Consider the following 26,420-nt stretch of genomic DNA (forward strand, 5'->3'; position numbering starts at 1 on the left):
AGGTCAGTATACATTCCAATCCCAAAGAAGGGCAATGCCAAGGAATGTTCAAACTATCGCACAATTGCACTCATATCACATGCTAGCAAGGTCATGCTCAAGATCCTACAAGCTAGGCTTCAACAGTACGTGGATAGAGAACTACCAGAAGTACAAGCTGGGTTTCGAAGAGGTAGAGGAACTAGAGATCAAATTGCCAACATTCGCTGGATTATGGAGAAAGCAAGAGAGTACCAGAAAAATATCTACTTCTGCTTCATTGACTATGCTAAAGCCTTTGACTGTGTGGATCACAACAAACTATGGCAGGTCCTTAAAGAGATGGGAGTACCAGACCACCTCACATGTCTCTTGAGAAACCTGTATAAGGGCCAAGAAGCGACAGTTAGAACCGGATATGGAACAACTGATTGGTTTAGCATAGGAAAAGGAGTACGACAAGGATGTATATTGTCGCCTTGCTTATTTAATATATATGCAGAGTACATCATGCGAAATGCTGGCCTGGATGAATCACAAGCGGGAATTAAGATTGCTGGGGAAAAGATCAACAACCTCAGATATGCAGACGATACCCTCTAATGGCAGAAAGTGAAGAGGACCTTAAGAGCCTCTTGCTCAGGGTAAAAGAGGAGAGCGCAAAAGTGGGCTTGAAGTTCAACATCAAAAAAACTAAGATCATGGCATCCAGCCCCATCACTCCTTGGCAAATAGAAGGGGAAGTCGTGGAAGTAGTGACAGACTTCACGTTCCTGGGAGCCCAGATCACCGCAGACTGTGACAGCAGCCATGAAATTAAAAGACGCCTGCTCCTTGGGAGGAAAGCGATGGCGAACCTAAACAGCATGATAAAAAGTAGAGACATCACCCTGCCAACAAAAGTCCGCATGGTCAAAGCAATGGTATTCCCAGTAGTCATGTATGGCTGCGAGAGTTGGACTATCAGGAAGGCCGAGCGCCGAAGAATAGATTCTTTTGAACTATGGTGCTGGAGAAGACTCTTGAGAGTCCCTTGGACTGCAAGAAGATCAAATCAGTCAATCCTAAAAGAAATCAACCCTGACTGTTCCCTGGAAGGCCAGATCATGAAACTGAAGCTCAAATACTTTGGCCACCAAATGAGAAGGGAGCACTCACTGGAGAAGACCGTGATGCTGGGAAACATTGAAGATCAAAGAAGACGGGGATGGCAAAGGAGGAGATGGTTAGACAGTGTCATAGATGCAACGAACATGAAATTGAGCAAACTTCAGAGGACAGTGGAAGACAGGAGGGCCTGGTGGGATCTGGTCCATGGGGTCGGCGAAGAGTTGGACTCGACTGTGCGACTGAACAACAACAACAAACTGTATGCTTCCTCATCTCTGATCATGCATAATCTAGATTCCAGACTAGATTCCATTTGCTACAGCTGCTTAGCTGCTGTTTGCTCAAATGGAAAATTATGGCTCTTCAGTTTTCATTTCCACCACTTAAGAGACACTTTGGAAACTAATGAACCCTGCCTGAAGTTAGCATTCAAAGATAAGGCTTTTAATGGAGGAAATGGCTTAAACGTGAAGTACCATTAGAGGAAATGTCAAAGACAGATTTGATATATGAACTGGACTTTCCTGAAAAACTTTTCAAAACTTCAGCAGGCATAAAGCACATCTAATTAATGTATGGCAGAAAGCCACAAATGCCCTCATTTAACAAAGAAAATAATCAATACTAATTTGTCACAAATGTTCTTAAACAAGTAATTTTCTATTGTAAACAGTACAATAAGGTGGGCCCATGGCCCAGAGGCAGAGCCTCTGCTCGGCATGCAGACGGTCCCAGGTTCAGTCCCCCATGGCCACCTCCAGTTCAACAGGACCAAGCAGTAGGTGATGTGAAAGACCCTTCTCTGTCTGAGGCCTTGGAGAGCGGCTGCCACTCTCACTAGGCAATACTGACTTTAATGGACCAAGGGTCGGATTCAGTACAAGGCAGCTTCATGTGTTTGACGGTGTGACAGCTCCTGGAAAACAATTTCACTATGATGTCGTACCATATTAACTCTGTAACTCATGGAGAAACAGATAACATGGTACCCCCTTGGTGACACAGCTACAATCCATATGAGCAGCCTAATCGGGAGTGTAACGAAATGGCTGCCAGGCAGAGGCAGCAGTTTATTTTAAAATGGCTGCCAGTCTGGTAGTCCACTGGAGGGGGAGGTGCTCCATAGGGAACAATGGGGCTTGCAGGCCAGGCTTTGCTTTCTCCCTCCTGTCGTCGGAGAGAAACTTCCTGCCCTCCTCAGGACTGGTCACCAATACCGCTAACCCTCCTGGCTGTCCACCACGATTGATAGTGGCCTGGACTGACCACGGAGTGTTGGTAGCAGGAGTCCCACCTGTATGCACCCCTTGAAGCTGCTGTTCAAGCTCAGGCAAAGGCGGTGTCGATTCAGTGAGTGGTGGCAGCGTTAGAGGAAGGAAATAGCCCCACCAGGCAGGGTGGGCAAGCAAAAACAGGGGCTTGCGAGCCACAGAACAGCTATTCAGTCTCCCAGGGCTGAGGGTGGGTCCCCGTTTCATCACAGGGAGGGCAGCAACAATGAGATCAGAACAACTGCATACAATCCAATTTTCGACATGTCATTGTGGTAGCATGGGGCCATGTCACAGGAGACACTTACCACTAGGGATGGGCACAAACCGAACCGTGAAGCAAAATTCATCACGTATTTTGCCCTGTTCATGGTTCACAAACAGAAGTTTGACAGGTCTACTGTTACAAACTTCCGCAAACTTTTAAAGTCACTTATAGCAGTCTATGGATGGAGAAGAAAGTAGAGGTGTAAAGGGACTCCCAGTCCCTTTAAACCCCTGCTTTCTGTACCTTGTGAAAGCCACAATAACAGCTGAGTGGCAGGGAGGCGCTCCCCACCGCTCAGCTACTTCAGGCTGTCTTCTGCAGTCCAGCTTCTGCAGTCCCTTTAAACTTTAAAGCAGCTCCCCATCACTCAGCTGTTTTTTGAGTTTTCTGCAAACCCTATTTAAAGGGACTGTGGTCCCTTTCAACAGGGTTTGTGGGGCGACAAATCAGTTCAGTTCATGAAGGTAAAACTCTGTAATCAAACATATTTGTTGTAGAGAAACTCCAGAGCCTTCTGTTTTATGTATGTTCTCCCCCCCCCCCTTTTTCTTTTATTTTCTCAATAAAAACTGAAATTGACAACCTACTTGCCACAGTAGCGTGGCCACTGGTGACTTTAATATCCACTTGCTAGGGGTGTGAGCCAGGGCAAAGACATGTAAGACCATTTATCCCGTTCTTCTGACATTGTGTTATTATGCATTTCCTCTACCCGACACTATGGGCTGCCCGGACAGGGACACACACAAACACAAAACCATAGCATGGGATAAGTAATGCTATATAATATATTATGGAGGGCAAGGGGAGAGCTCCCAGGGTAAGGTTGGAAGGGATAGGATATGCTGGAGCTAAGAAAGCATGGGTTTCACTAGTGCTGTCTAGGAACCTGCCTTGTGACTGATGAGGAAAGAAAGGCTGTATGGAAGCGTAACAAAGAAAATATTCTACACAGCGATACCATTTTTGGTAGTACCTTTGGATCACATTCCTAGCAGACCACATGATCAGGATGCTCTCACATGTCTTACCCAGGGTTCCCCAAAATGGCGCCCAAGGGCACCAAGGAGCCCACAGACTCCTTTCCTGGCACCCAATGGGTACATTCAGATGGGGCATTTGCAACAGTATAGGTGCCGGTTGGAATCGGTGTACTTACCGGCGTTCACACAACGAACATCTGCCTTCCATCCCTAAAAGTTGCAAAGAGCTTTAAACCGTTGTATTCTGCCACTAGGTCCCCGTGGTGGTATCCTGAGTGCAACGGTTGCAATCGCTTTACCCCCCGTCTGATTGCTCTCCAACGTTGTAGAGCCACTTCCGTTCGGAAGCCCGAGGCTTCCGATTTTCGCCCGCCTTTTTTTTTTTTAGGTTGGTGATATGCGCTTGGGCGAAGCTTCGCCCCGGCGTTTGTTTTTTTAAAAAAAGAAAAGGTCCTTAGTTTAACTTTTAGAGGAGTCCGGGACCTCAGGGAGGCCACTTTGCTCTTTAAACTTTAAAGGTAAGTCTTTACCTTTAAACTTTAAATGTAAGACGGGGTGTTTTGCTCATGTGTGAAGATCGCCATTCTGTGGATGGCTGCCTATGCTCATGCGCAAACTGTGTTTAAAAAAAAAAACGCCAACGCCCACTGTGTGTGAGCGGGCATACAGTGATGGGCTCCGCAGACAGGAGGTAAGTGTGATCGCATTTCAGCCAGCATAAACTGCACTGGTTCCAACCGGTACAGTTTATGCCGGCTGAAACGCCCCGTCTAAACGCACCCAATAAGTGTTTTTAGAAAGTGGGTGGGGTCAGGTAAGACTTTTGCCCAGCACGGCTTCTGACTGGCCACTGGAAATCCAATGAGCTGTACAGATTTTTGAAGAGTTGCTTTAGCAGCAGCTATCACCACAACACAAGGATCTTCACTGCATGACTGACAGTGAGATGTGCGTATGCACGAAAACATGTTTAAACAATCTGCTTATTTTAAAAGGCATCCCGTTAAACAGAGCATCTGCCTGAAATGTCAAAGAGTTACTATTCCAATCCAATATTATTGTTCCTTTGACCACTGTCACGAACAGGAGCACACAATCAGATAAAACAAGCCAGACAGGTGGCTCCTTAAATATGCTGTACTACCAATTTCGCCAAATGTTTGGCCACCCGTACAGTAACTAGGTGAAGAGGTACTATTAGAGTTATGTGTGACCTCACTCCCTCTCTCGTGGCAGCCACTTTGTGATTGCAGGGCTGGAAAATGGTCAGTAAAATCAGTAAAAGTCAGTTTTTTCATCTTGGTCAGTAATTTGTCAGTTTTTTAAAAAACTGGTCAGTAAAGTCAGTATTTCTTTGATTTTTCTGAATGCAGTTTGTGTTTTTCTGTTTTCATTGCTGCATTTTTGGGGAAACATGATGACTTTCCAGTGAGAAGACAGATTGTTTTCAGTTTAGTTATGAAGTACTTTAAGGACTTTGTTCCTAAGAGTAAAAGTGATTTGGTGAAACCTTCCACAAAATACAGACACATAATTAACCTCTTAAAATATGAGACAATGAAAGTAGAGGTGATGGATATTGTGGGATTCAACATGGCACAGCTCATGCTAGGAGGAGTTGAGAAAGCAATGGAAGAAGAGGACAAGGGGGGAAAATGCTTTTGGATGCAGTGCACAAAACTGCTGAGAAACAAAAGAGCTCATACCCTGCCCTCTCCACCAGAACAGGCTCAGGGTGGCTTACAAAGAGATTAAACATATAGGTAACAAATTATATACCATCTTAAAACAAATAATAAAACTCTACATTATCATAAAGTGCTAGTAAGTGATCAGGTACTTATAAGAATGCTTACAGAAGGCGGAACCAATACTAGTGTTGTAATCAGATGATCTATATTGGTGGTTGGCTCGTCTTGGTCTCTATATTTAGGCAATAGCACAGGCTGTTGGTGGTAAGCCAAGGACCAGGGCACTGTCACTTCTCAGTTATTTGATGTTATTTGGTGCAGCTCCTTAGTCGAAGGCCTGGTGGAAGAGCTCCATCTTGCAGGCCCTGTGGAACTGTAAAAGGTCCCGAGGGCCCTGATCTCTTCTGGGAGCTCATTCCACCAGTACGGAGCCACCACTGAGAATGCCCTGGCCCTGGTTGTGGCAAGCCTGGCATCTTTAGGACCTGGGAGGCCAATCGATTTTGTGACCCTGAGCGCAGTGCTCTCTGGGGAACATGTGGAGAAAGGCGTTCTTCTCAGGTATGTGGGCCCCTAACCATAAAGGGCTTTAAAGGTAAGTACCAGCACCTTAAAGTGAATTTGGTATGCTATCGGCAGCCAGTGCAGTGCTTGCAGCACAGGCTGGATGTTGTCCCACATAGGGAGGCCCATCAGACGCCTGGCTGCAGCATTTTGCACTAGCTGTAGCTTCTGGATTTGGGTCAAGGGCAGCCCCATGTAGAGAGCATTGCAGTAGTCTCAGCTCGAGGTGACCATCGCATGGATCACTGTTGCCAAGTCACTGCGTTCGAGGAAGGGAACCAACTGCCTAATCAGCTGGAGGTGGTAAAAGGCAGATTTGGCAGTGGCTGCTACCTGGGCCTCCATTGTTAGTAAGGCATCCAGGAGCACTCCCAAGCTCCTAACCTCCAGCGCTGGCACCAATGGCGCCTCATAGAAGGTCAGAAGTAGGATCCCTACCCTTGGGCCACCCCGGCTCAGGCACAGGACCTCCCATCTTCGTTGGATTCCGTTTCAGTTGGCTCCATCTGAGCCAACGAGCCATGGTTTGCAACAGTCGGTCCAGATCTTCCAGTGTAGAGTCAGACTGGCCACCCAGCAACAGATAGAGCTGGGTGTTATCTGCATACTGGTGACAACCCAGCCCATGCCACCGGGCAATCTGGGCAAGGGGGCACATGTAGATTTAAATAACACTGGGGACAGCAGCACCCCTTGGGGCACTCCACAAATCAGTGGCTGCCTTTGGGATAACTGCTCCCCTATTACCACCCTTTGTCCCCGACCCTGAAGGAAGGAAGCCAGCCATTACAAGGCAGGCCCCTGGACTTGTGTCGGTGAGGCGGTGGATCAGTAACTGATGGTCAACCGTGTCGAACACCACCGACAGATCCAACAGCAACATCACTGCCAATCCGCCCTGATCCAGATGCCTCCGGAGGTCATCCATGAGGGCGACCAGTGCCGTCTCTGTCCCATGACCTGGGCAGAAACCGGACTGAAAAGGATATAGAATGGAAGTGTCATCCAAAAAGCTCTGTAGCTGAATTGCCACAACCCTTTCAGTTATTTTGCCCAAATAGGGCAGATTGGAGACCGGCCGGTAATTAGCCAATTCAGCCAGATCCAGAGATGGCTTTTTCAGGAGAGGACGAACCACAGCTTCCTTGAGTGCCCTAGGGAACTGTCCCTCTGAGAGGGATTTGTTGATAATCTCCCTTAGGGCATCTTGAAACCCATCTTGGCCAGCTTTAGTTAGCCATGATGGGTACGGGTCAAGGCAGCATGTGGTAGGGCATACAGTTAAGAGCAGTTAGTCAGCTTCTTCCAGGTTGAGCGGACTGAAATAATCCATAACCTGACTAGAAGACATGCATGGAGCGCTGGCACAGAGGATTTATCCTCTGGTTAACATCTGAACTGAACAGAGTTGCTGTCAGCTCTAGCCCACGCTGGTGTGAGCTACCAGCCTTGTCCCCAGCTTGCCGTCCACCCAGCAGTTCGAAAGCTTCAGCGAGTAGATAAAATGGGTACCACTTCTTAGAGAGGGTGGGCACTCTAAACCCCCGTAGGGGAGGTGTTAGCCGGCGAATGGAATGTCCAGCTCGGAAGCCTGATAAAAAGACCTCTTCGGCATTAAGAAGCCTGTAATGGGCCAATCCGGCCAGGCGGTGGCAGTGTGGCACTACGATTCAAACCAGCCCAGGAAGAACCAATGTCATCAAGCCAAGCCGCAAAGTGAATGCCTCCAGAACATGTCTGAAGCCTACAGCTGAACAAAAATCCCCCTCGGCTGCAAAATGTGTGCGATTTAAAGAATTATATGTTGTCCTTCCTTACCCCTATGAAATTGTTAGTCCCTTGTGTGAAAACTGTGTAACTGTAAATCGCTCAGAGCCAGCAGCTCTGCCGGATTGAGCGATTAAAAAATCGAAAGGTATTATTATATTATTATTATTATTATTATGGAGCCTCGAGTTCACTTACTGTCTCAACTGTGGTGGGGAGGTCACATTATCTGCAAAGTAGCTCGCAAAGGTCTCACAGCCAGTGTCCAATTCTCTAACATTTGGTCTGCCTTAGAACATAAGAACATAAGAGATGCCAATGTTGGATCAGGCCAAAGGCCCATCCAGTCCAACACTCTGTATCACACAGTGGCCAGAAATACCAGTGCCATCAGGAGGTCCACCAGTGGGGCCAGGACATCAGAAGCCATCCCACTGTTGACCCCCCCAAGCACCAAGATGACAGAGCATCACTTGCCCCAGAGTCCCTATCTATACCTTGTGGCTAATAGCCACTGATGGACCTCTGCTCCATATGCTTATCTAATTCCCTTTTGAAGCCGTCCATGCTTGTAGCCGCCACCACTTCCTGTGGCAGTGAATTCCACTTCCATGCCTTGTGGCAGAACAGTCAATAGACCAAACTATTCTAAATAATTGGGCTGGGCATGAGCTCGCAGACACAATTGTGGCCTCATAATACTCTGACTGCCATCTCATAGAATCTCATAAATGTCCTATAAGATGTTCTTGTGGCTTTGTTGCAGGCACACCGCTACTGTCTCTCTTGCCATCTTAGCCTTTGCTTCATCAGACGCAACTCCTGGGTAAACCAAGGAGCCAGCCTAGTGTGAGGGCACAGAGGGCGTCAGGGAGCGATCTCATTGATGGCTGCCAAGAGTCAGCTGTGCCAATCCTCCACAAGCTCATCTAATGAGCCACCAGGGGCATCAGATCCTGCGGGGCCATTTGAAGCCACATAGGGTCCATTTGGCTCCATGGGCAAGCTGAAATATTCTCGCCTGTACAGCTCCCTCTTGTTCCAAAAAGCATCCCAGTGCCTAACAAACCTGAACCCTTCCCCCCTACACCATCGTCTCATCCACGCAAAGACATTTTTAGCAAAGGCGAGTTTAGGAGTACCCTAATTAAGTTAATAACAATGTACCTACCTATATAGTTTAAGTTTAAAAAATTTGGCTCTCAAAATAAATTTCAATTGTTGTACTGTTGATATTTGGCTCTCTTGACTAATGAGTTTGCCCACCACTGGTCTAGGGTGTTCCAATGCCCAGCCTGACACGGCCTCTACCAGCGATGGCAGGCTGCTGGCCGGTTCTTTTTTCATCAAAAAACCCAAAGATAACATACAAGCAAAGACAAGTTTTACCTTACAGTAATTATGTTTTGTTGTCATACTTTATGTTTGGTTTTTAATATGTTTTTGCTGTTTTGCTATTTTATTATCTACAGTATGTGATTGTTTTTAAATTGGAATCTTTTTTGCCTTAAATTTTGTACAATAATGAAAACATTGTCCTCTATTCATAAAAAAATGAATAAAAAGGTGTGCAATCCTTTTATTTGGGTCACATCTAACTATGGGGCTGGCTATGGGGATGATGGAGGCCAGATAATAATCATTTTTAATTTAATATTAAAGTCCTAGTTTTACATTTAAAACACTAGCTTATAAGTAGGCGGACATTAACTTGTTCAGTAATTTCTCAGTTTTTTTGTCAGTATTTGGTCAGTTTTTCTGGAATTTTGGTCAGTAAAATCAGTATTTTTGACACTCTGACTAGTTTTCACCCCTGTGATTGCACCTGCCACCGCATGTCAAAATGCCAAAGGTACCCACAGGTCTAACCACCTATGAGCATTATGACACAGATCTAGTACTAAGGGACACCTCCTCAAGAACAAGTATCCAACAACGTCTGTCAATCAATGTATTCACACTATTTTAGCAGATTCTACTTTGCAACAGCTGTACATGGACCTGCCTTATATCAAGTCAGAATAAGAACATAAGAGATGCCATGTTGGATCAGGCCAATGGCCCATCCAGTCCATGTCACACAGCGGCCAAAACACAGGAGCCATCAAGAGGTCCACCAGTGGGGCCAGTAGTACCTCCCCAAGCTTGTCCTATCCCTTCTGACTTGGAAGGTACAGATGTTATTAGCTACAAGGTGGCTTCTGGTTCTATATACACAATTTAGGGCATTCACCCAGCCCTTGCATTTTATGCCCTGTGGCCTAAGACACTACTGCTGATTCACGCACTCTCACTTTCTGACTCGCCACCTTCCCTCCATAGCTGGGCTGCTGACACAGCCAACGCCATCTAACAGGCTCACCCTGATGGTGTCTTAGGACAACAAGATATTAAGCTGCAATTAATACCATGAGAGATTTAAAGGGCTCTTGAACTTAACGTCAAAATAATAGGTTTAAATGATTAAAAACGGATTGAGAAAGCAAGGAAAGCCTAAACCTTGTTAATTACGGTACTATGGTGAACTATGGTGCATTTTTAAAATACAGATAAGCATGACTCTGAGCCAAAGAGCTAAAGAATGTAAAGCTTCATCTAAAAAGATTATCAAACAGAACCAGAAAGTTGGAAATTCAAGACAAGACACAAGAAAGCATCCAGGATCATTTCCTGTGGAATTGTCCCTTTCTTTCCAGGCTTGAGAGACAGCAATTGTCCCCTTTGTTTAAAAGAAGAAGAAGAAGCTCTCAGCACAGACCATAGCTACTCTCTACCAGTGCTCCCTCTAAGCTGTGGAGTCTCGTGAGCAAAAATTCTACTTTGTGAGCTTCTGGCATTAAAGTTAAGAGCGAGCAATTTGGCTACTGCATAAATTAGTTTGCTCTGGAGCCATACTTCCTGAGCTAAGACAAAAACGTGTGAGCCAGAGGCTAAAAAACTGTGAGCCAGCTCCCACTAACTCAGCTGAGAGGGAACACTGCCCTCAACATCAAAGTACTGTATTACGGTGCAAAACACGTATTACCAATTACATCATGCCTAAGCTTCTCTGGTATTCTGCACATTCATTTTATACCTGCATAGGAAATTTCCTTGGGTCATAGATGCAGCCACAGGCAACCAGGAAGGAAAACATGGGGAAACTGTCAGCACCATCATCTCTTGTTCACACAAGGGGAAATTATTTTCCCCCAACGCATCACATTAAAAGGGCACTTACGTATGACAGCTCCACAATCCACAATGCCAACTCCACAATCCTTTTTAAAACAGATGAAAAAAGTGACCTAGTGCCCCTCTGTGCCCAGTTTTAAGTTAAGAAACAACGGCTGAGGGGTGACATGCTCGAAGTTTACAAGATGATGCATGGGATAGAGCAGGTAGAGAAAGAAGTACTTTTCTCCCTTTCTCACAATACAACTCGTGGGCACTCCATGAAATTGCTGAGCGGTCAGGTTAGAACGGATAAAAGGAAGTACTTCTTCACCCAAAGAGTGATTAACACATGGAATTCACTGCCACAGGAGGTGGCGGCGGCTACAAGCATGGATAGCTTCAAGAGGGAAATTGGATACATATGGAGCAGAGGTCCATCAGTGGCTATTAGTCACAAAGTATAGATAGGAACTTTCAGTCTGGGGCAACAGTGGGAGGGCTTCTAGTGTCCTGGCCCCACTGGTGGACCTCCTGATGGCCCCTGGTATTTTTGACCACTGTGTGACAGAGTGTTGGACTGGATGGGCCATTGGCTTGATCCATCATTGGCATCTCTTATGTTCTTATGTCTCCTACAGGCAACACTCCGTCTGTCTTATCCCACAGCACTATGAGAAAGACTGAAACTGGAGGCTTCCGGTTTGGACCATAAACTAAAATCAAGGCGAAAGAAGGAAGACTTAATGAACTATTAAGCGTGTATTTTTAATTTTCACTATGTCATTTCCTTATAACTCAATGTGCATATCTTTGCAGTTTGTTGAAAATTATAAAGTATATTATGTTTTGAGGTTCTTGTAAACAATTGATAAGTCTGTATTACAACTAAATGATAAGACTGTCTGCCTTGCCTGGGAACCCTCTTGTTTTTAATGTAATTCGGTAAGCATAGAAAGCTGTGTGAGTGTAGAGATTTTATTGACAAAGAGCTGGAGAGATTCTCTGTTTTTAATACAATATTTTAAAATGGCTGGAGTAGAAGAAGAGGAAAATGTTCTAACATTAATGGTTACAGATCTCCAACTTTCTTTCTTCTTATTATTATTATTATTTATTTATTTATCATATTTATACCCCGCCCATCCTGCAAACAGGCTCAGGGCGGCTAACAAGCGGTACCACGTACCTAATTAGTATACCATAAAAATCTTAAAACTCTATAAAATCACATAAGACATACTCAGTTCAGCACATAAATAATTAACAATAAAGTGCATACAGTAATGAAAATTAGATGGCGTGCATTCCAGATCTTAATCTCTGATCATCATCCCTCGCGCCGTTGGTCCTGGCGATATGTCTGTGCTAGACCTAGGATCCAAGCATTCACTAGGATCATGATGGTAACTACTGAAGTGATTGTTTTACACAAAACAATCACTGCAATAGTAGAAAAAGCTGTGAAAATGGCTCTGGACTCTACGCAATCTAAGCTAGACTTCCTTCTACAGCAGAAGATCAGCCAGATGGAAGAGCAAACTGACAGGGCATACATCTTTGTGAGAAATATGGATACAGAAAATACAGATGAAGTCTGCAAGCAAAATGACACGGCCTACAGAACGAAGTCAACGTATACAAAAAGAAACAAAATGTTTGAGAACTGAATGTGAGATTATATGAAAGAATGACAAGAGATGAAATCTTTACCGCAGAAAATGAAATTTTCCTTCAGAGGGAGAAAAGTAAAGAACATATGGAACCTCAAATCATCCAGAAGCTATTTTCCTTACATACAAGGGGAAAAGACATAGAATTAAGACTTTAAAACTTAGGAGGAGAAACCAGAGAATGAAGAAGAGGATGAAATCTTACAAAAAAGGTTAAAACTTTCTAGATATGTGAGATTACACATACTTTTAAGAGACACCCTTTGGACAAGAGAGTACACAATTTTTCAAGATTCTATAAATTAGACTGACATATAACCAATTTGAAAGGAACAGGAACTTTATTTTAAACCAACTGCAAAAGAATATACATAAAAATAAGGTGGGATATAGAAAATAGATGTTTAGATATTGTATGAGATATATAACTAGATATTTTAGTGATGAAATGGAACCCCCCAATCTGTGTATGTTTGTTTGTCTCAATTAAAAATAAAATGTTATTAAAAAAAGAAAGATTGAAACTGCCCTTATGTGCAGCACAAAACCAGAAAGCATTGCCCAATTTCCTGAGCCATGTTAGGCCACATTCCTCCCACTCTCCCGTGGACTGAACACTCTTGCGTCCCTGCTTAAGCAGTTCTCAAAAGATCAATGAAAGAGCCCCAAATGTTTTGTCTCAGTTCTGTCCTTTTATATGGGTTCATTCAAACAGCTGTAGTTTCTTTGAGAGGGTGGTGACTATTTTACTGCATCCAAATTCTGACGTGGACCCCACAGCTGAGCTTTCACTGATTCCCTGCTCTGTAGCCAGCACTGGCCACGTGGTCCACATGAATGGCTCCCTACTTGGAGAGCTCACGGGGGGAGGAGGTCTGGCCTTTTTCCAGAGACATGTCTCCCACTCCTGGCTGCAAACTAGAGTGTCTAATCAGAGGGTACAGAAACCTGCCACGTATAAATGCCTTAATCCAAATTGCATGTGTGGTTGCACTCAGATGTGCAATCAGGGCTTTGACATTTGACAGTTTGCAACAACAGTTCCAATAGCCAAATAAAGCCCCAACTGCGCACAAGTTTTCTTTGCACTCCTGGAAGCATTAAATACCCTCCAGACTTCACTGAATAGTGAAAGCAGATTAGCACTTTCCATACATCCAGTACTGACAAAACTAGTATTGTGACTATGAGCACATGGGGGGGGGGAGGGGGAGATGGTCTGCAAACCCCAGCCCTAGCTAATCCCAGAATTACTCCCACTGTTGCCACAAGGGAATCTGTGGGGTGGAGAGCAGATAGCCAGATTTCTATAAAGTCATCTCTTAAAGACGCTGTTGCCAAGAAGAGAGAAGGGCACCTAGGTCTTGGCCACTGTGTAACACGGAGTGTTGAGCTGGATGGGCCATTGGCCTGATCCACCATGGCTTCTCTTATGTTCACTTGTGCCAGTTTGGAGATCATTAGGATTCCCTTAGTTCTGGGACACTACAGGAGTTACAATGGCATTAAAGCATCTCCCTGCATCCATAAATATGTTGTACTGACATCAATAAAGGAAAATTCAAAATGTCTGCCTTTCAGATATCAAAAGCAAGGCAGTTAAATATGGGAAGTCAAATTCTCTAAAATGGGAGGCCTACATTCTCTAAACCAAAAACAGGGAAAATTAAAAATAAAGCTTTCCATGTTGTTGGTCACAAATTCCAACCAGCTGAATCATGAATGATCTGCACAACCACCAGAACCACAGATATTTATACCACACAGTTACACCCATGAGGGTAGACGTAAAGTGACATAAAGTTGCCTTCGCTGAAATTGTCATTTTCAGTTCTTAATGGCACTGAGTGCCATCTCGCTCGACACCTTTGGGGTCCTGCTGTAGCGCTCTGAGGAGTCTTGCTAGGGCAGTCAACCACACTGTCGTCCCTTTGACTGGGGACTGATTGCAGAGACAAGTTAAGTCCACTTCTTAGTTGAAATATATGCAGAAGATTTACAATGAAGGGAAGGAACTGGGCAGGAGAGCACACACTGGCCTGCATGAGTTATTCTAATTACTGGAAAAGGTGGTAACTCTATTTATTGCACCCATCCCATAATTAAGAGCTACCCTGTAATACGCATTCAGAAAGGGACTAATTCAGACTAATTCCTAATAAAACAATGCATTGGATTCCATTGAGAACTTTTGCAAAAGGAACTTTTGTGCAACGATCCCCTCCCCTTGCAGTCTGAAGTGCCCCCCAAAACGTTGCCCAGGGGGGATGGAGGACCCCAAAGAGCAGCACGAGGGCTGCCACGGGAGGAAGGAATGGGTGGAACTGCATGTGAAACTTTTCAACAGGATCCAACCCATCATCGGGTGATTCAATCATCTCACAGTGTGCAGTGCCCAGCCTGCACTTTTTCTCTGGGCCACAAAGTAGCTGGGTGGGATCCGAAGCCTCCCCATCATTTATCAAGAGGAGAGAAGAGACAGCCTGATGGGGTTTGACAACAGAACTAGAATTTAACAGTGTAGATGACGACCTAACGGCTTCCTCCCTAGACCAAACACATGCAGCTGGATATAATACTGCTTTGATTAATTTGTAACTGCAAACACAATAAATTGGTGCAGCATTTGAAGCAGCGTATAGAAGGGGAAGTCATGGAAGTAGTGACAGACTTCACGTTCCTGGGATCCCAGATCACCGCAGACTGTGACAGCAGCCATGAAATTAAAAGACGCCTGCTCCTGGGGAGGAAAGCGATGGCGAACCTCAACAGCATGATAAAAAGTAGAGACATCACCCTGCCAACAAAAGTCCGCATGGTCAAAGCAATGGTATTCCCAGTAGTCTTGTATGGCTGCGAGAGTTGGACTATAAGGAAGGCCGAGCGCCGAAGAATAGATTCTTTTGAACTATGGTGCTAGAGAAGACTCTTGAGAGTCCCTTGGACAGCAAGAAGATCAAATCAGTCAATCCTAAAAGAAATCAACCCTGACTGTTCCCTGGAAGGCCAGATAATGAAGCTGAAGCTCAAATACTTTGGCCACCAAATGAGAAGGGAGCACTCCCTGGAGAAGACCCTGATGCTGGGAAAGACCGAAGGTCAAAGAAGACGGGGACGGCAAAGGATGAGATGGCTAGACAGTGTCATAGATGCAACGAACATGAAACTGAGCAAACTTCAAAGGACGGCGGAAGACAGGAGGGCCTGGGGGGATCTGGTCCATGGGGTCGTGAAGAGTCGGACTCGACTGTGCGCCTGAACAACAACCACAGTTTTATGACCCATGAAACAAGAGAAGCCAGTAAGTAGGCAATGCTGCATCTGAGTATGTTCATCACAGCGATGCTGAGCCACAGATGCTGTGTCACACCACCTATTCCTTCCAACTGGAAAAGCCAAGGGTTTCGTGGGCAGGCGGATACCCTGAAGCCCCTGGGGACCCAGAGATGCTCACTGGCTTCAGCCCTCAGAGCAGGCTCAGTAATCTACGCACAGAACCAACTAAGAGGCCACTTTGCTCACCTTTTCCTAATTCCCCTTTATTTGTATGAAGCCCTTTATTAACTTATTAAGCATAATCCTGGAAATCATCTGCATAAGTATCTAAAAAATGTCTCAGGTGCTGAAGTACAGACAAAGTCAAAACCACCACCCCGTTCTCCAGCCCAGCAAGTCCTTCCTGTTCCTTCCCCATCAGCAGGCCCGAGGTTTAATAGGGGGAATCTAATTTCACATAATTCTGACAATAATGGGTTGATCATGTGCTCCATTAGTACGAAGCAACTCATACAACCAGTCCAATGGCACACGGATGAGAACTTGCAATACACACAAAAGATTGCTTATGTATGCCTCAAGGACAGAGTGGAGATGTGAAGGCCCGGGGGAAAACCGGAAAACTTAGGGGGGAAACGTTTTTTCCCTGAAGCCTTTTTCCCCCCTGAAAAACTGGAAAAATTGAAAAAAGAAAAGGAAAAAAATAGATTATAGATTATGGAACATTTTATTTTAACATGATGAATAAAAGGTGTTCAAATATTTTCCAAATCACTTCATTTATTCATATATATATATATATATATACACACACACACACGCGCGCACGCGCGCGCGCACACACGGTATCAGATTGATCTAATTTCTGTACACTGAGGACAAGCAAGTCCTAGGTTACGAACAGAACTCTCCAATGCAAGAACAAGATGCATTTCTTCCTTTAGGAGGTGCTATTGTCACAAGAAAAGAAAAAGGTTTCGGTTTTGTTTTTGCATGTGGGTGGGTATTCTGTTTGTAATAATTGTTTGGATACACTATATTTTTAATATGCTAGTTGCGATAATTTCATGCCAAGTAAAAATGTCCAGTCATATTTTATTTCCTAACGTAACAGAACGACTTTCAATCTAGAAAAAACAAAAGAAATGCTAATGTAGCATTTTTTTTCAATTTTTCCAAAAATTTTCTGGAAAAAACGGGGGGGAAACGGTTTTTTTTCCAAGCTTCAACATTTCTGGAAATTTTACATCTCTAGGACAGAGACTGCTCTCGTTGAACAGAGGCATGCAAGAAGAGATGAAGAAACCTCAGCATTTTACCGCTAACATAAATACATAATTTTGTACCGCTGGGGGGTTTTTTTGTCATCAAGTTGCAGCTGACTTCTAGTAACCCTGTTGGGTTTTCAAGATGACAGGTATTCAGAAGTGGCTTGCTGTTGCCTGCCTCAGTTTACCAACGATGGTATTCCGTGGTGGTCTCCTAGTAAAGGTTTCCCTTGCTCGAAAGCCAGTCGAATTCGACTCTAGGGGGCGGAGCTCATCTCCGTTTCCAAGCCGAATAGCCAGCGCTGTCCGAAGACTTCTCCGTGGTCATGTGGCCAGCATGACTAGACGCCAAGGCGCACGGAACGCTGTTCCCTTCCCACCGAAGAGGTACCTATTTCTTGCTTTTGAACTGCTAGGTTGGCAGGAAGTGGTTCTCCTATCCAACTACTAACCAGGACCAACCCTGCTTAGCTTCCATGACTGGGCTTGCCTGGGCCACCCAGGTCAAGGCAGGAGATGAACCGAAGTGGTTTGCCATTGCTGCCTCTGTGTAACAACGCCGGACCTCCCTGGCAGTTTCCCATCCAAGAACTCACCCTAACCACACCTGCTTAGCTTCCAAGTTCTAACAAGATCGGGCTAGCCTGGGCCATCCAGGTCATGGAACGTGACATTTATTTATTTATTCCTTCAACTTCTATCCCGCTCACCCCCTAGGGGCTCTGAGCGGCTTACAATTCCGATTTAACCAATCTAATCTAGGGCCACATATGTAGGGGAGGTGAGAAGCCTACCAGGCACCCTTATCCTGTTGTAGCAGATCTTCTTTCTTGCGAGGGGACAGTCCAGCGGCGACCCTCCTCCGGCGTCAGTCTTCGGTGTTTCACTCTTTCCGGCTGTCGCAACTCCGCCTCCAGGCCTGGACCACTCCGTGCTTCCGCGCATGCTTGCAGCGGCCTCCGTCCAAGTCAGGCTCCGGCCTGCCGCGTTGCTCCGCCTCCGCACCTTGTTAGTCCGGCCTCCTTTTCGTTCGCCTCCTCGCCTCAACCAGCCGCCATTCTTTCTCCGCCGCCGCCGCCGTTCATCGCCCTCTGTTCTCCGCTTTCCACCATCGCTGCTACACCAGGGGCGGGTGCCCCCCTGCTCTAATAGCAGGTACCCATTTTATCTACTTGCCCTTTAACGGGCTTCCGAACCGCTGGGTGGACAGGAGCTGGGACGTAGGGCCAGGAGCTCACCCTGACCGCGGTGGGGTTCGAACAGCCGAAGCTGTTCGTCCAGTTGTTAAAGCAGGCTTCCCTTACTGCCTGCGCCACCGCTCCCTCTTTTTTCCCCCGGCAATTTATCATATAAAATTGCACTATATGGTGTATTTATAAAACGCAAGAGTGTAACACTGCAATCCTAAGAACAATCTCCTGGGAGTAAGCCCCGTTCCTTAGACTCCTCTCCAAAGGCCTTGGTTTCTCAACAAACAAAACTGAGATTATACCCAATACCAGTGGAAGATATAGCCACACTACTGCACCCCATGTTTACCTTAGTATATGCATCTTAGCTTTTGCCATCTGACAGATGGGGGAGAGCTTGAGAATAGAAAACACAAAGGTGTTGTAAACAAAAAAACAGCATATTGCTTAGACGGCACCGATCTCATAAACTCACAACAGGACTAGCAGCATATCCAAGTATCAGCCCTGAGCTATTCAATAGTTATCATACGAACATAAGAACATAAGAGACGCCAATGTTGGATCAGGCCAAAGGCCCATCCTGTCCAACACTCTGTGTCACACAGTGGCCAGAAATACCAGGTGCCATCAGGAGGTCCACCAGTGGGGCCAGGACATTAAAAGCCCTCCCACTGTTGACCCCCCCAGCACCAAGAAGACAGAGCATCACTTGCCCCAGAACGAGAGCTCGTATCTATACCTTGTGTTGGATCCCCAAGCATCGAGAATAAATCCACGTTTCAAGAAAGCAAAATTTATTTCAAAGCTTTGGAAAGATACTCAAACAAGGTCTTTGTTAGGAATGGTTACAAACAGCTCGGGTAAACATAATAAAGGGATTCAAACCAGGTACAGAACCAATGGGTCACTTTCCCGCTGGCGGGTACAAGGAAACGATTGCGCGGGCAATCCCTGGGAACACTACCATCTTCAGACATAACATTGCTGCAGTTCCCAGGCTCAAAAAGCAACAAGCTAGCAATCAAGCTCACCTCCCACTTCACGTCCTGCAGCTGCGTGGTTTAAGCGTTACAGCAGAATAAAACACAGGGCAGGAACAGAGGGGGGGGAAGGGACTGTACATACAGGCAGGTAATACAGAACACCATGGCAGCTAATAGCCACTGATGGACCTCTGCTCCATATGCTTATCTAATTCCCTTTTGAAGCCGTCCATGCTTGTAGCCGCCACCACTTCCTGTGGCAGTGAATTCCATGTGTTAATCACTCTTTGGGTGAAGAAGGACTTCCTTTTATCCGTTCTAACCCAACCACTCAGCAATTTCATGGAGTGCCCATGAGTTCTTGTATTGTGAGAAAGAGAGAAAAGTACCTCTTTCTCTACCTGCTCTATCCCATGCATAATCTTATAAACCTCAATCATGTCTCCCCTCAGTCGTCGTTTCTCCAAGCTAAAGAACCCTAAGCGCTTTAACCTTTCCTCATAGGGAAAGTGTTCCAACCCTTTTATCATTCGAGATGCCCTTTACATAACCATCATTATGCACATGATAGCAATTTGTGGGCCAAGTCAAGTGTGTTTAAAATAAACATATCCTTAAAAATATGCTGCATATGTCTCAAATATATATAGGCATTACCGAATGCTATAGATTGTCTTGCATAAAAATCATTTTCAATAAGTAAAACCTCATCTCATAAAGCATTTCACTCATCCAAAAGAAGAAAATGTTGCCTAGAATTTTTTCCTGGGCACTCCCCAAATTGCATTTTTTCCCCCACTGGAAAAACTGAAAGGACATTTCTCCCAGACTGAGAATTCAGTCTGAATGAGACACAAGGACCCGTGCCAACGCCTTCTTGCCCATCAGCCACACATTTACATCCGGTCTCATAGGGCTGCTGAAAGGAGAGACTCGGGACAACCCACACCTATGCCATCTGAGCTCCTGACTCCAGCAGCAAGCCTCCCCAGTCGGCAGCAATAATCCAACAAAGCTCATGAAGCCTCTTATCTGATACCACAGATCAGCTGGGCCCTGCCTCTCTATTCCCATAAATGGGACTGAGACGCAGTGGCTCCAAGAAGATAAATCCCAGCACTGAACAAACAAGGAACACGGGTTTTTCTGCTGCACAAACATTTGCGCATCAAGGCAGGCACTCTGCCACCTGCAGGAGCACGTCTCACGAGAGATGGGGCAAGAGGCCTGGCAGTGCTCCTCACACGGGCACAAGGGGTGGCACATGGACACACACACACGCACACACAGAACTGATGGGGGAGACTGCAGGCAGCGGGCAGGTTTATTTCCATCACAGCCCTGGGCCAAAACCATTTGCTGAAGCATTCCCTGATTTTATTTTTAACCGACTTTTTGGTTTCTACTTGCAACTTTCCCCATAGCCACAAGCTAAAGTGGACCCTGTAACAGGAATTTATGTGCTCCACCGTTAAATGTCTTAAAGATGCATTCAGACATGTGGTTTCCTATGTCAATGTATCTAATTATCCATTACCTACTGTTCTTATTCAGTGTTACACTTCCAAGGAGATGGATGTGAAACTCTGAATCTTATATCTTTTCTTAATTGGTCTAGGTCAGGGGTCTGCAACATAGTGTCGATGGGTGAACCCACACCAGTGTTCCCCCTAAGCTGAGTTAGTGTGAGCTAGCTCACAGCTTTTTAGCCTCCAGCTCACACATTTTTGTCTGAGCTCAGGAAGGATGGCTCCAGACCAATGTTCCCTCTAAGCTGTGGAGTCTTGTGAGCAAAAATTCTCCTTTGTGAGCTACTGGCATGAAAGTGGTGAGCCAGCGATTTGGCTACTGCATCAATTCGTTTGCTCTGGAGCCTTCCTTCCTGAGCTAAGACAAAAACTGAGTGAGCCGCAGGCTAAAAAACTGTGAGCTGCCTCACGCCAACTCAGCTTAGAGGGAACACTGCTCCAGACCAAACTAATTTATGCAGCAGCCAAATCACCTGCTCACAACTTTAATGCCAGTAGCTCACAAGGTAGAATTCTTGCTCACACAACCCCACAGCTTAGAGGGAGCGTTGGTAGCCGCCACCTTTCCTAACGCCCACTAAGTGTTTTTAGAAAGCGGGTGGTGATTTTGCCCAGCAGGGCTTCTGACTGGCCCCTGCAGAACTGACTGCTTTTGCAGACTGTTTTTAACAACACTGCTTTGGCAACAGCTGCCCCCCAAAAACACTACTTTGGCAACAGCTGCCACCACAGCATTGCACGACTGAAAGGAAGCTGTGTATAAGCAAGATCATATTTTTAAAAGTAGGTTCATTTTAAAAGGCACCTTGTCAAGCAGAGCTTCTGCCTGAAATGCTGAAGAGTGACGGTTAAGAGTCATGCATAACCTCCTTACCTGACATTCTGTGCTTGGCTCCACCTCCCGAGGCAGCCATTTTGTGGTTGTGCCCTCTGCCCTTAGTCAGGTCGAAAGCTGCTTTTTTATTTTTTTATTTATTTATTTAGGCATTTTTACCCCACCCTCCCTGCAAGCGGGCTCAGGGCGGCTTACAGGGGCAAAAGCCCACACTTAAAATCCAGTAAAACAGTAAAATCTTAAGAATACAATAAGAACAATAAGAACAGTAATAAAGTGCTTTCAGACAACAAGATGGTCATGAGTGGTTGTGATGGTAGTGATGGTATCTTCAAATCAGCCCCACTGGGGTACTGCTGTCCAGTGGATCGTTCATGCCAGCCACACGTTGTTAATGCCGCACATATATATGGCTGAGCTTCCCAGGGCGATCCCGGATCCTGCTGGTACTGCCACCAGTGGTGGTGGTGGCAGCGGCGGCCCCTATGTGAAAGCCTGGCGGAAGAGCTCCGTCTTACAGGCCCTTGCTTGCAGGTCAAAGAAGGCTGGGGACCTCCCGTCTAGAGAAGCCTCCTGTGGCTGCCCTTTTCCTGGCCACTGTCCCACCTGTACTTCATCACAGGAGCCCCCCTCCCAGGATGAAGTGCTGCAAACTCACGATTATGGTGCGTGTGTGCAAATTTGGACCACTGCCGCAACCCTTCACCAGGATAGCTCATTAGGTTATATTAGCAGGCTACTAAACTATTTAAGAGTTCTCGTATAAGATTCTCACACAAACACATTCCCCTGAATACTGCATGAAATAGATATCAAACAGCCGTGCAGATTCAATTTGAGAAAAGATGGGAAATCTTTGTGCCCTGCGAAGAGATTTCAGGATACTTCCCCACAGTGTTTTAATAAAAACAAATGGGCCATCAGTATAACAGAGTCAAAATACTGCCATTAACACTGCAGCACAAATCATAGTTTGTAACAACCCAAAGCAATGTAACAATGATGGAACCAACACAGAGGAAGAGCACAAAAGGGGGGGGGGAGACTAGGAAAATAAAAATGATTTTTGCCTGAAGGCCATTTAGTTTGGAGCCTCTCTCTTACAGGAATTCAATTCCCCCTCTGGAAATGGTGTTATTCACGGTAGGATCGATACAGAATATCTTAACAAGCGGGCAATTTCATAGGAGAGCGGGTGGTCCTTCAGATACTCCAGTGTGAGACTTTGCAAATAAATTTAACTCGAGAGAGAGAAAAAACACTTACTTGTCAAGGAAGTCCTTGTCCACTACTGCACAGATGTCAAGGAGAGGATTCCCCATTCCAAAAAGTGTATTTTCACTAGAAAATAAAATTGTCCAAATTATTCCCGCTCAGGAACAGCAGCAAATACACAGACTAGCAAAACGGCACACAGTTCTGAGAGCATAAAAATCCCACTACCAAGGCCCGATCATGATTGAGGAAGAAATGCACACCACCACTCAGTTGGGAGGGGGAGCAGGAGAATACAGTGAGCTTATACAAGAAGCAAGCATGCCCTGCTTGAGCATCACAGGCAGAGAAGAAGAAAAATATTAAGAACGGGGTGGGGTGGGGTCTGGAAATACTACTTGCTGCCTGCCCTCTCCAACTTTTCTAACTGAAAAACTGAAAGGGGGTGGGACTAAAACACATACAAAACATTTCCCCTTTTAGAACACTGAAATACCTTTTGAAGCAAAGTTTTCATGTACTGCATTCAACAATCATACAATATGAGGCAATACAACTCTCAAACCTTCTCACATACTTCGGGATCTTCCACCCTCCGAAAAAAGGATCTTCTAAGTTTGGGAATGTCTATGCCGTAACATCAAGAGACAAGCGAGTCAGTGAAAGAGTGGAGAAGCTGGTTTGACTCCATGCAAACCTTCACTTCTCAGGAATCAATGGAAAGAGAAATGAAAGTTCAGAAAACTTACTGACCTCTGGGATTCTAATGGAAAAAAACTTTAGACAACACTATCTGATATATATAATTGCCCTAACACGTTGGCAATTTCCAGCTCTCCCACTGGCTGTGCTGTGTACTCCATCAGCCATTGGCCCATCAACCACCACTCAAGAGTACTTGTGTGCCTTTGGCTGGGGGCTGGGTCCACTCCTCTCCCCCGCCCACTGCCAGCCTGGACACTCTTCCCTCACAGAATAAACTGTCAAAATGGCTCTCTCCTGACAAAGACACTTCTCCTGCTTGGCACCTGTGGGACTAACTTTTCCCTCAGTGGCTGTTGCTAGGCAACCAACCTTAGTTCTGTCAGTAAAAAGGCAGAGACAGGAGGCCCTTTCCAGGCCTTTGTGGGGAACTCATTGGGGTCAGTCCAGATTTGATGGGTGGAGTCCGAAGAGGGTGGGGTCTGTGGAGGGGTGAGACCTCAGACAGGTACAAGTCCATAGTCTTCACCCTCCAAACCAGCTGTTTCCTCCTGGAAAACCATTGTTGCCCATCTCCAGGTAAGGGCTGGAAATGATTCAGAATTACAACTGCTCTCCAGATGGCAGAGATCAGTTCCCCTGGAGAAAATGGTGGGCTCTGTGTCATTATACACTGTTGAAGTGGCCCCCCTATGACAGCCTATGACAGCCAGTGTGACGTAGCAGTTAGCGCTTCAGAGCAGGGTCTGCCAGACCCAGGTTCTTCCTGTGGAAGCTGCTTGGGTGATTTCAGACCACTCACAGACTTTCAGCCTAACCTACCTCACTGAGTTGTTGCGCAAATCAAAAGGGGGAGAGGAGATATACACCACAAAAAAGAGATGGAAACTTGAAGTCAGAGGGGCAGATAACGTACATTGTTGGTTGGCTGGGAAGGAAATAGGGTTGCCACCTCCAGGTTGGAAAATTCCTGGAGATCTGAGGGGTGGAGCCTGGAGAGGGTGGGGTTTGAGGCAGGGTGGGACCTCAAATAGATACAATGCCATTGACTCCACCCTCCAAACCAGCCATTTCCTCCTGGGGAACCATTGTTGCCGATCTCCAGGGGAGGGCAAGAGATCACTCAGAATTACAACTGCTCTTCAGATGGCAGAGATCAGTTCCCCTGGAGAAAACGGTAAGCTCTGTGTCATTACACCACAGCAAATGTACACTGAGTGCACAAGGCCTGGGTACTCGTCCACAGCCTCTTTCTAGAGCTTGTATTTATTTCCACAACGGGCCTTATTCCTAGTTTTCAATAATATTATTTATAAATCACATGGTATGGGTTTCCAAGTGGTTAATTTTGTCCTTGATTACTATGACATTTACTGTGTGATGAGTACACATTACTGAAGTGACTGATATCACCATTAACCCAACATTCAGATTTTCTGATAGCCTTTAATATTTTGATCTCATAGGCTGGAAGCATAGTATGTTTTTGTTCTTTTCAGAGAGCTGTGGCATGTCCCACCACTATCTCCTCTGGTAAACAGGTATAAAGACTCTTGCCACCCCACTGTTTACTTATTGACTGAATAAAATCAATCACTACAGATTTATGTGGGAGCTAAAACTGCCATCCTAAACAGAGTCACACCCCTAAGTCCACTGAATGATCTTAGAAGGTGTAACTCTGTTTAGGATTGCACTGTGATACCAAAACGCATTTGATCCCCTTATAGTAAAGTGAGTTCAGGCAAGATAATATATGTCAATAGCAACATTTCCAATTCTTGCCAGAAAGGAAAGAATGCACCCCAATCCCCTCCCCACACACACACACGAGGGCTTCCAAATTTCCAGAAATCCTTGTAATTTAACAGGGACTCCACAGAGTCCTGCTCCCCCTCCCCCTTGGCTCTTCTCCGGCATCCCTCCCACGCAGGAATGAAGCGCTCGTCCCCCTCCTTCCCCTTGTGTCATCTTTGCCCATCTGTCTCTCCAGCTCTCACCTCATGGTAAACACTTCCTTTGGTGTTTGAATTGTATTTTTAAAGCACTGAAGAGTAGGGAAGTGATGCTGCCAGTGCTAGAAAAACATTTCATCAGCGTTGTATTGATCCCTTCCTGACTGGCCTTGCTCGCCTAGAGGTACGCAAAGGATCTGAAGCAAGGGCAGCTTTAGTAGCTGCTGACAAAATGCATTTTAGGCTTCATCAGCCTTGTAGGACAACCGAAACTGACGAGCCAGGAACAGAATGCTCGCTAGCAGCAAGCCTTCTTAAAGATGCCTTCTTGGCAAGGGCTAGCAATTCAAAAGAAAAAGAGAAGGATCGTCAGTTTCCTCTGTTAAAGATTTGTGGGAATTATACTTTTTCTTTAAAACACTTACATTCCGTTATAATACGAACCAAGAAAGCTTGGTTGCCCTGACATGGATGGCTCCGGCTAGCCCCATCTTGTCAGATCGCGGAAGCTAGGGATGTGCATTTCGGGATCCCGAACCGAAAAAAAAGCCGAAAATAACGATTTTCGGCTTTTTTCGGCTTTTGGGATCCCGAATTAGCAATTTATGAGCTTGTCCGAATCCCGAAAAAATTCCCGAAAAATTCGGGTCCATTATAACCAATGGGGCCATTGAAGTCAATGGCAAAAATCCTCTTGGAACTTTGCGGGGGGCTGGGGGGGAGGGGGTTTGGGGTAGAGGCTCCAAACTTGGAGCGTGCTTACTGGCACCTCTCCCCAACATACCGAAATTCGGCGGCAATTCGGCAACATTGTATCCTATGGACCTTGGAGTGGGTAAGCTCCAAACTTGGAGGGTGGTTACTAGAACCTCTCCCCTACATACCCACCAAGTTTCATGAAGATTGGACCAGGGGGTCCAATTCTATGGGCCCCCAAACAGGTTGCCCCCATCCCATTGTTCTCTATGGTGGGAAAAAAAATACTTTTTTTCCCACCATAGAGAA

General features: G+C 45.7%; 1 protein-coding gene across 1 annotated transcript in view; it reads right to left on the reverse strand.

Moving 5' to 3' along the window:
- Positions 1-23,000, reverse strand: part of ADK (adenosine kinase) — a 333,994-nt gene extending 310,994 nt beyond the window's left edge. Inside the window, exons 1-2 of the mRNA XM_015414519.1 lie at positions 22,987-23,000; positions 22,810-22,884 (exon numbers count right to left, since the gene is read on the reverse strand). Of these exons, the coding sequence (XP_015270005.1) occupies positions 22,810-22,884; positions 22,987-23,000 (89 nt within the window). The remainder of the gene's footprint in view (positions 1-22,809; positions 22,885-22,986) is intronic.
- Positions 23,001-26,420: the final 3,420 nt, after the last annotated feature.

Source organism: Gekko japonicus, unplaced genomic scaffold (assembly GCF_001447785.1).
Source record: "Gekko japonicus isolate JY-2015 unplaced genomic scaffold, Gekko_japonicus_V1.1 scaffold484, whole genome shotgun sequence".
NCBI lineage: Eukaryota > Metazoa > Chordata > Lepidosauria > Squamata > Gekkonidae > Gekko > Gekko japonicus.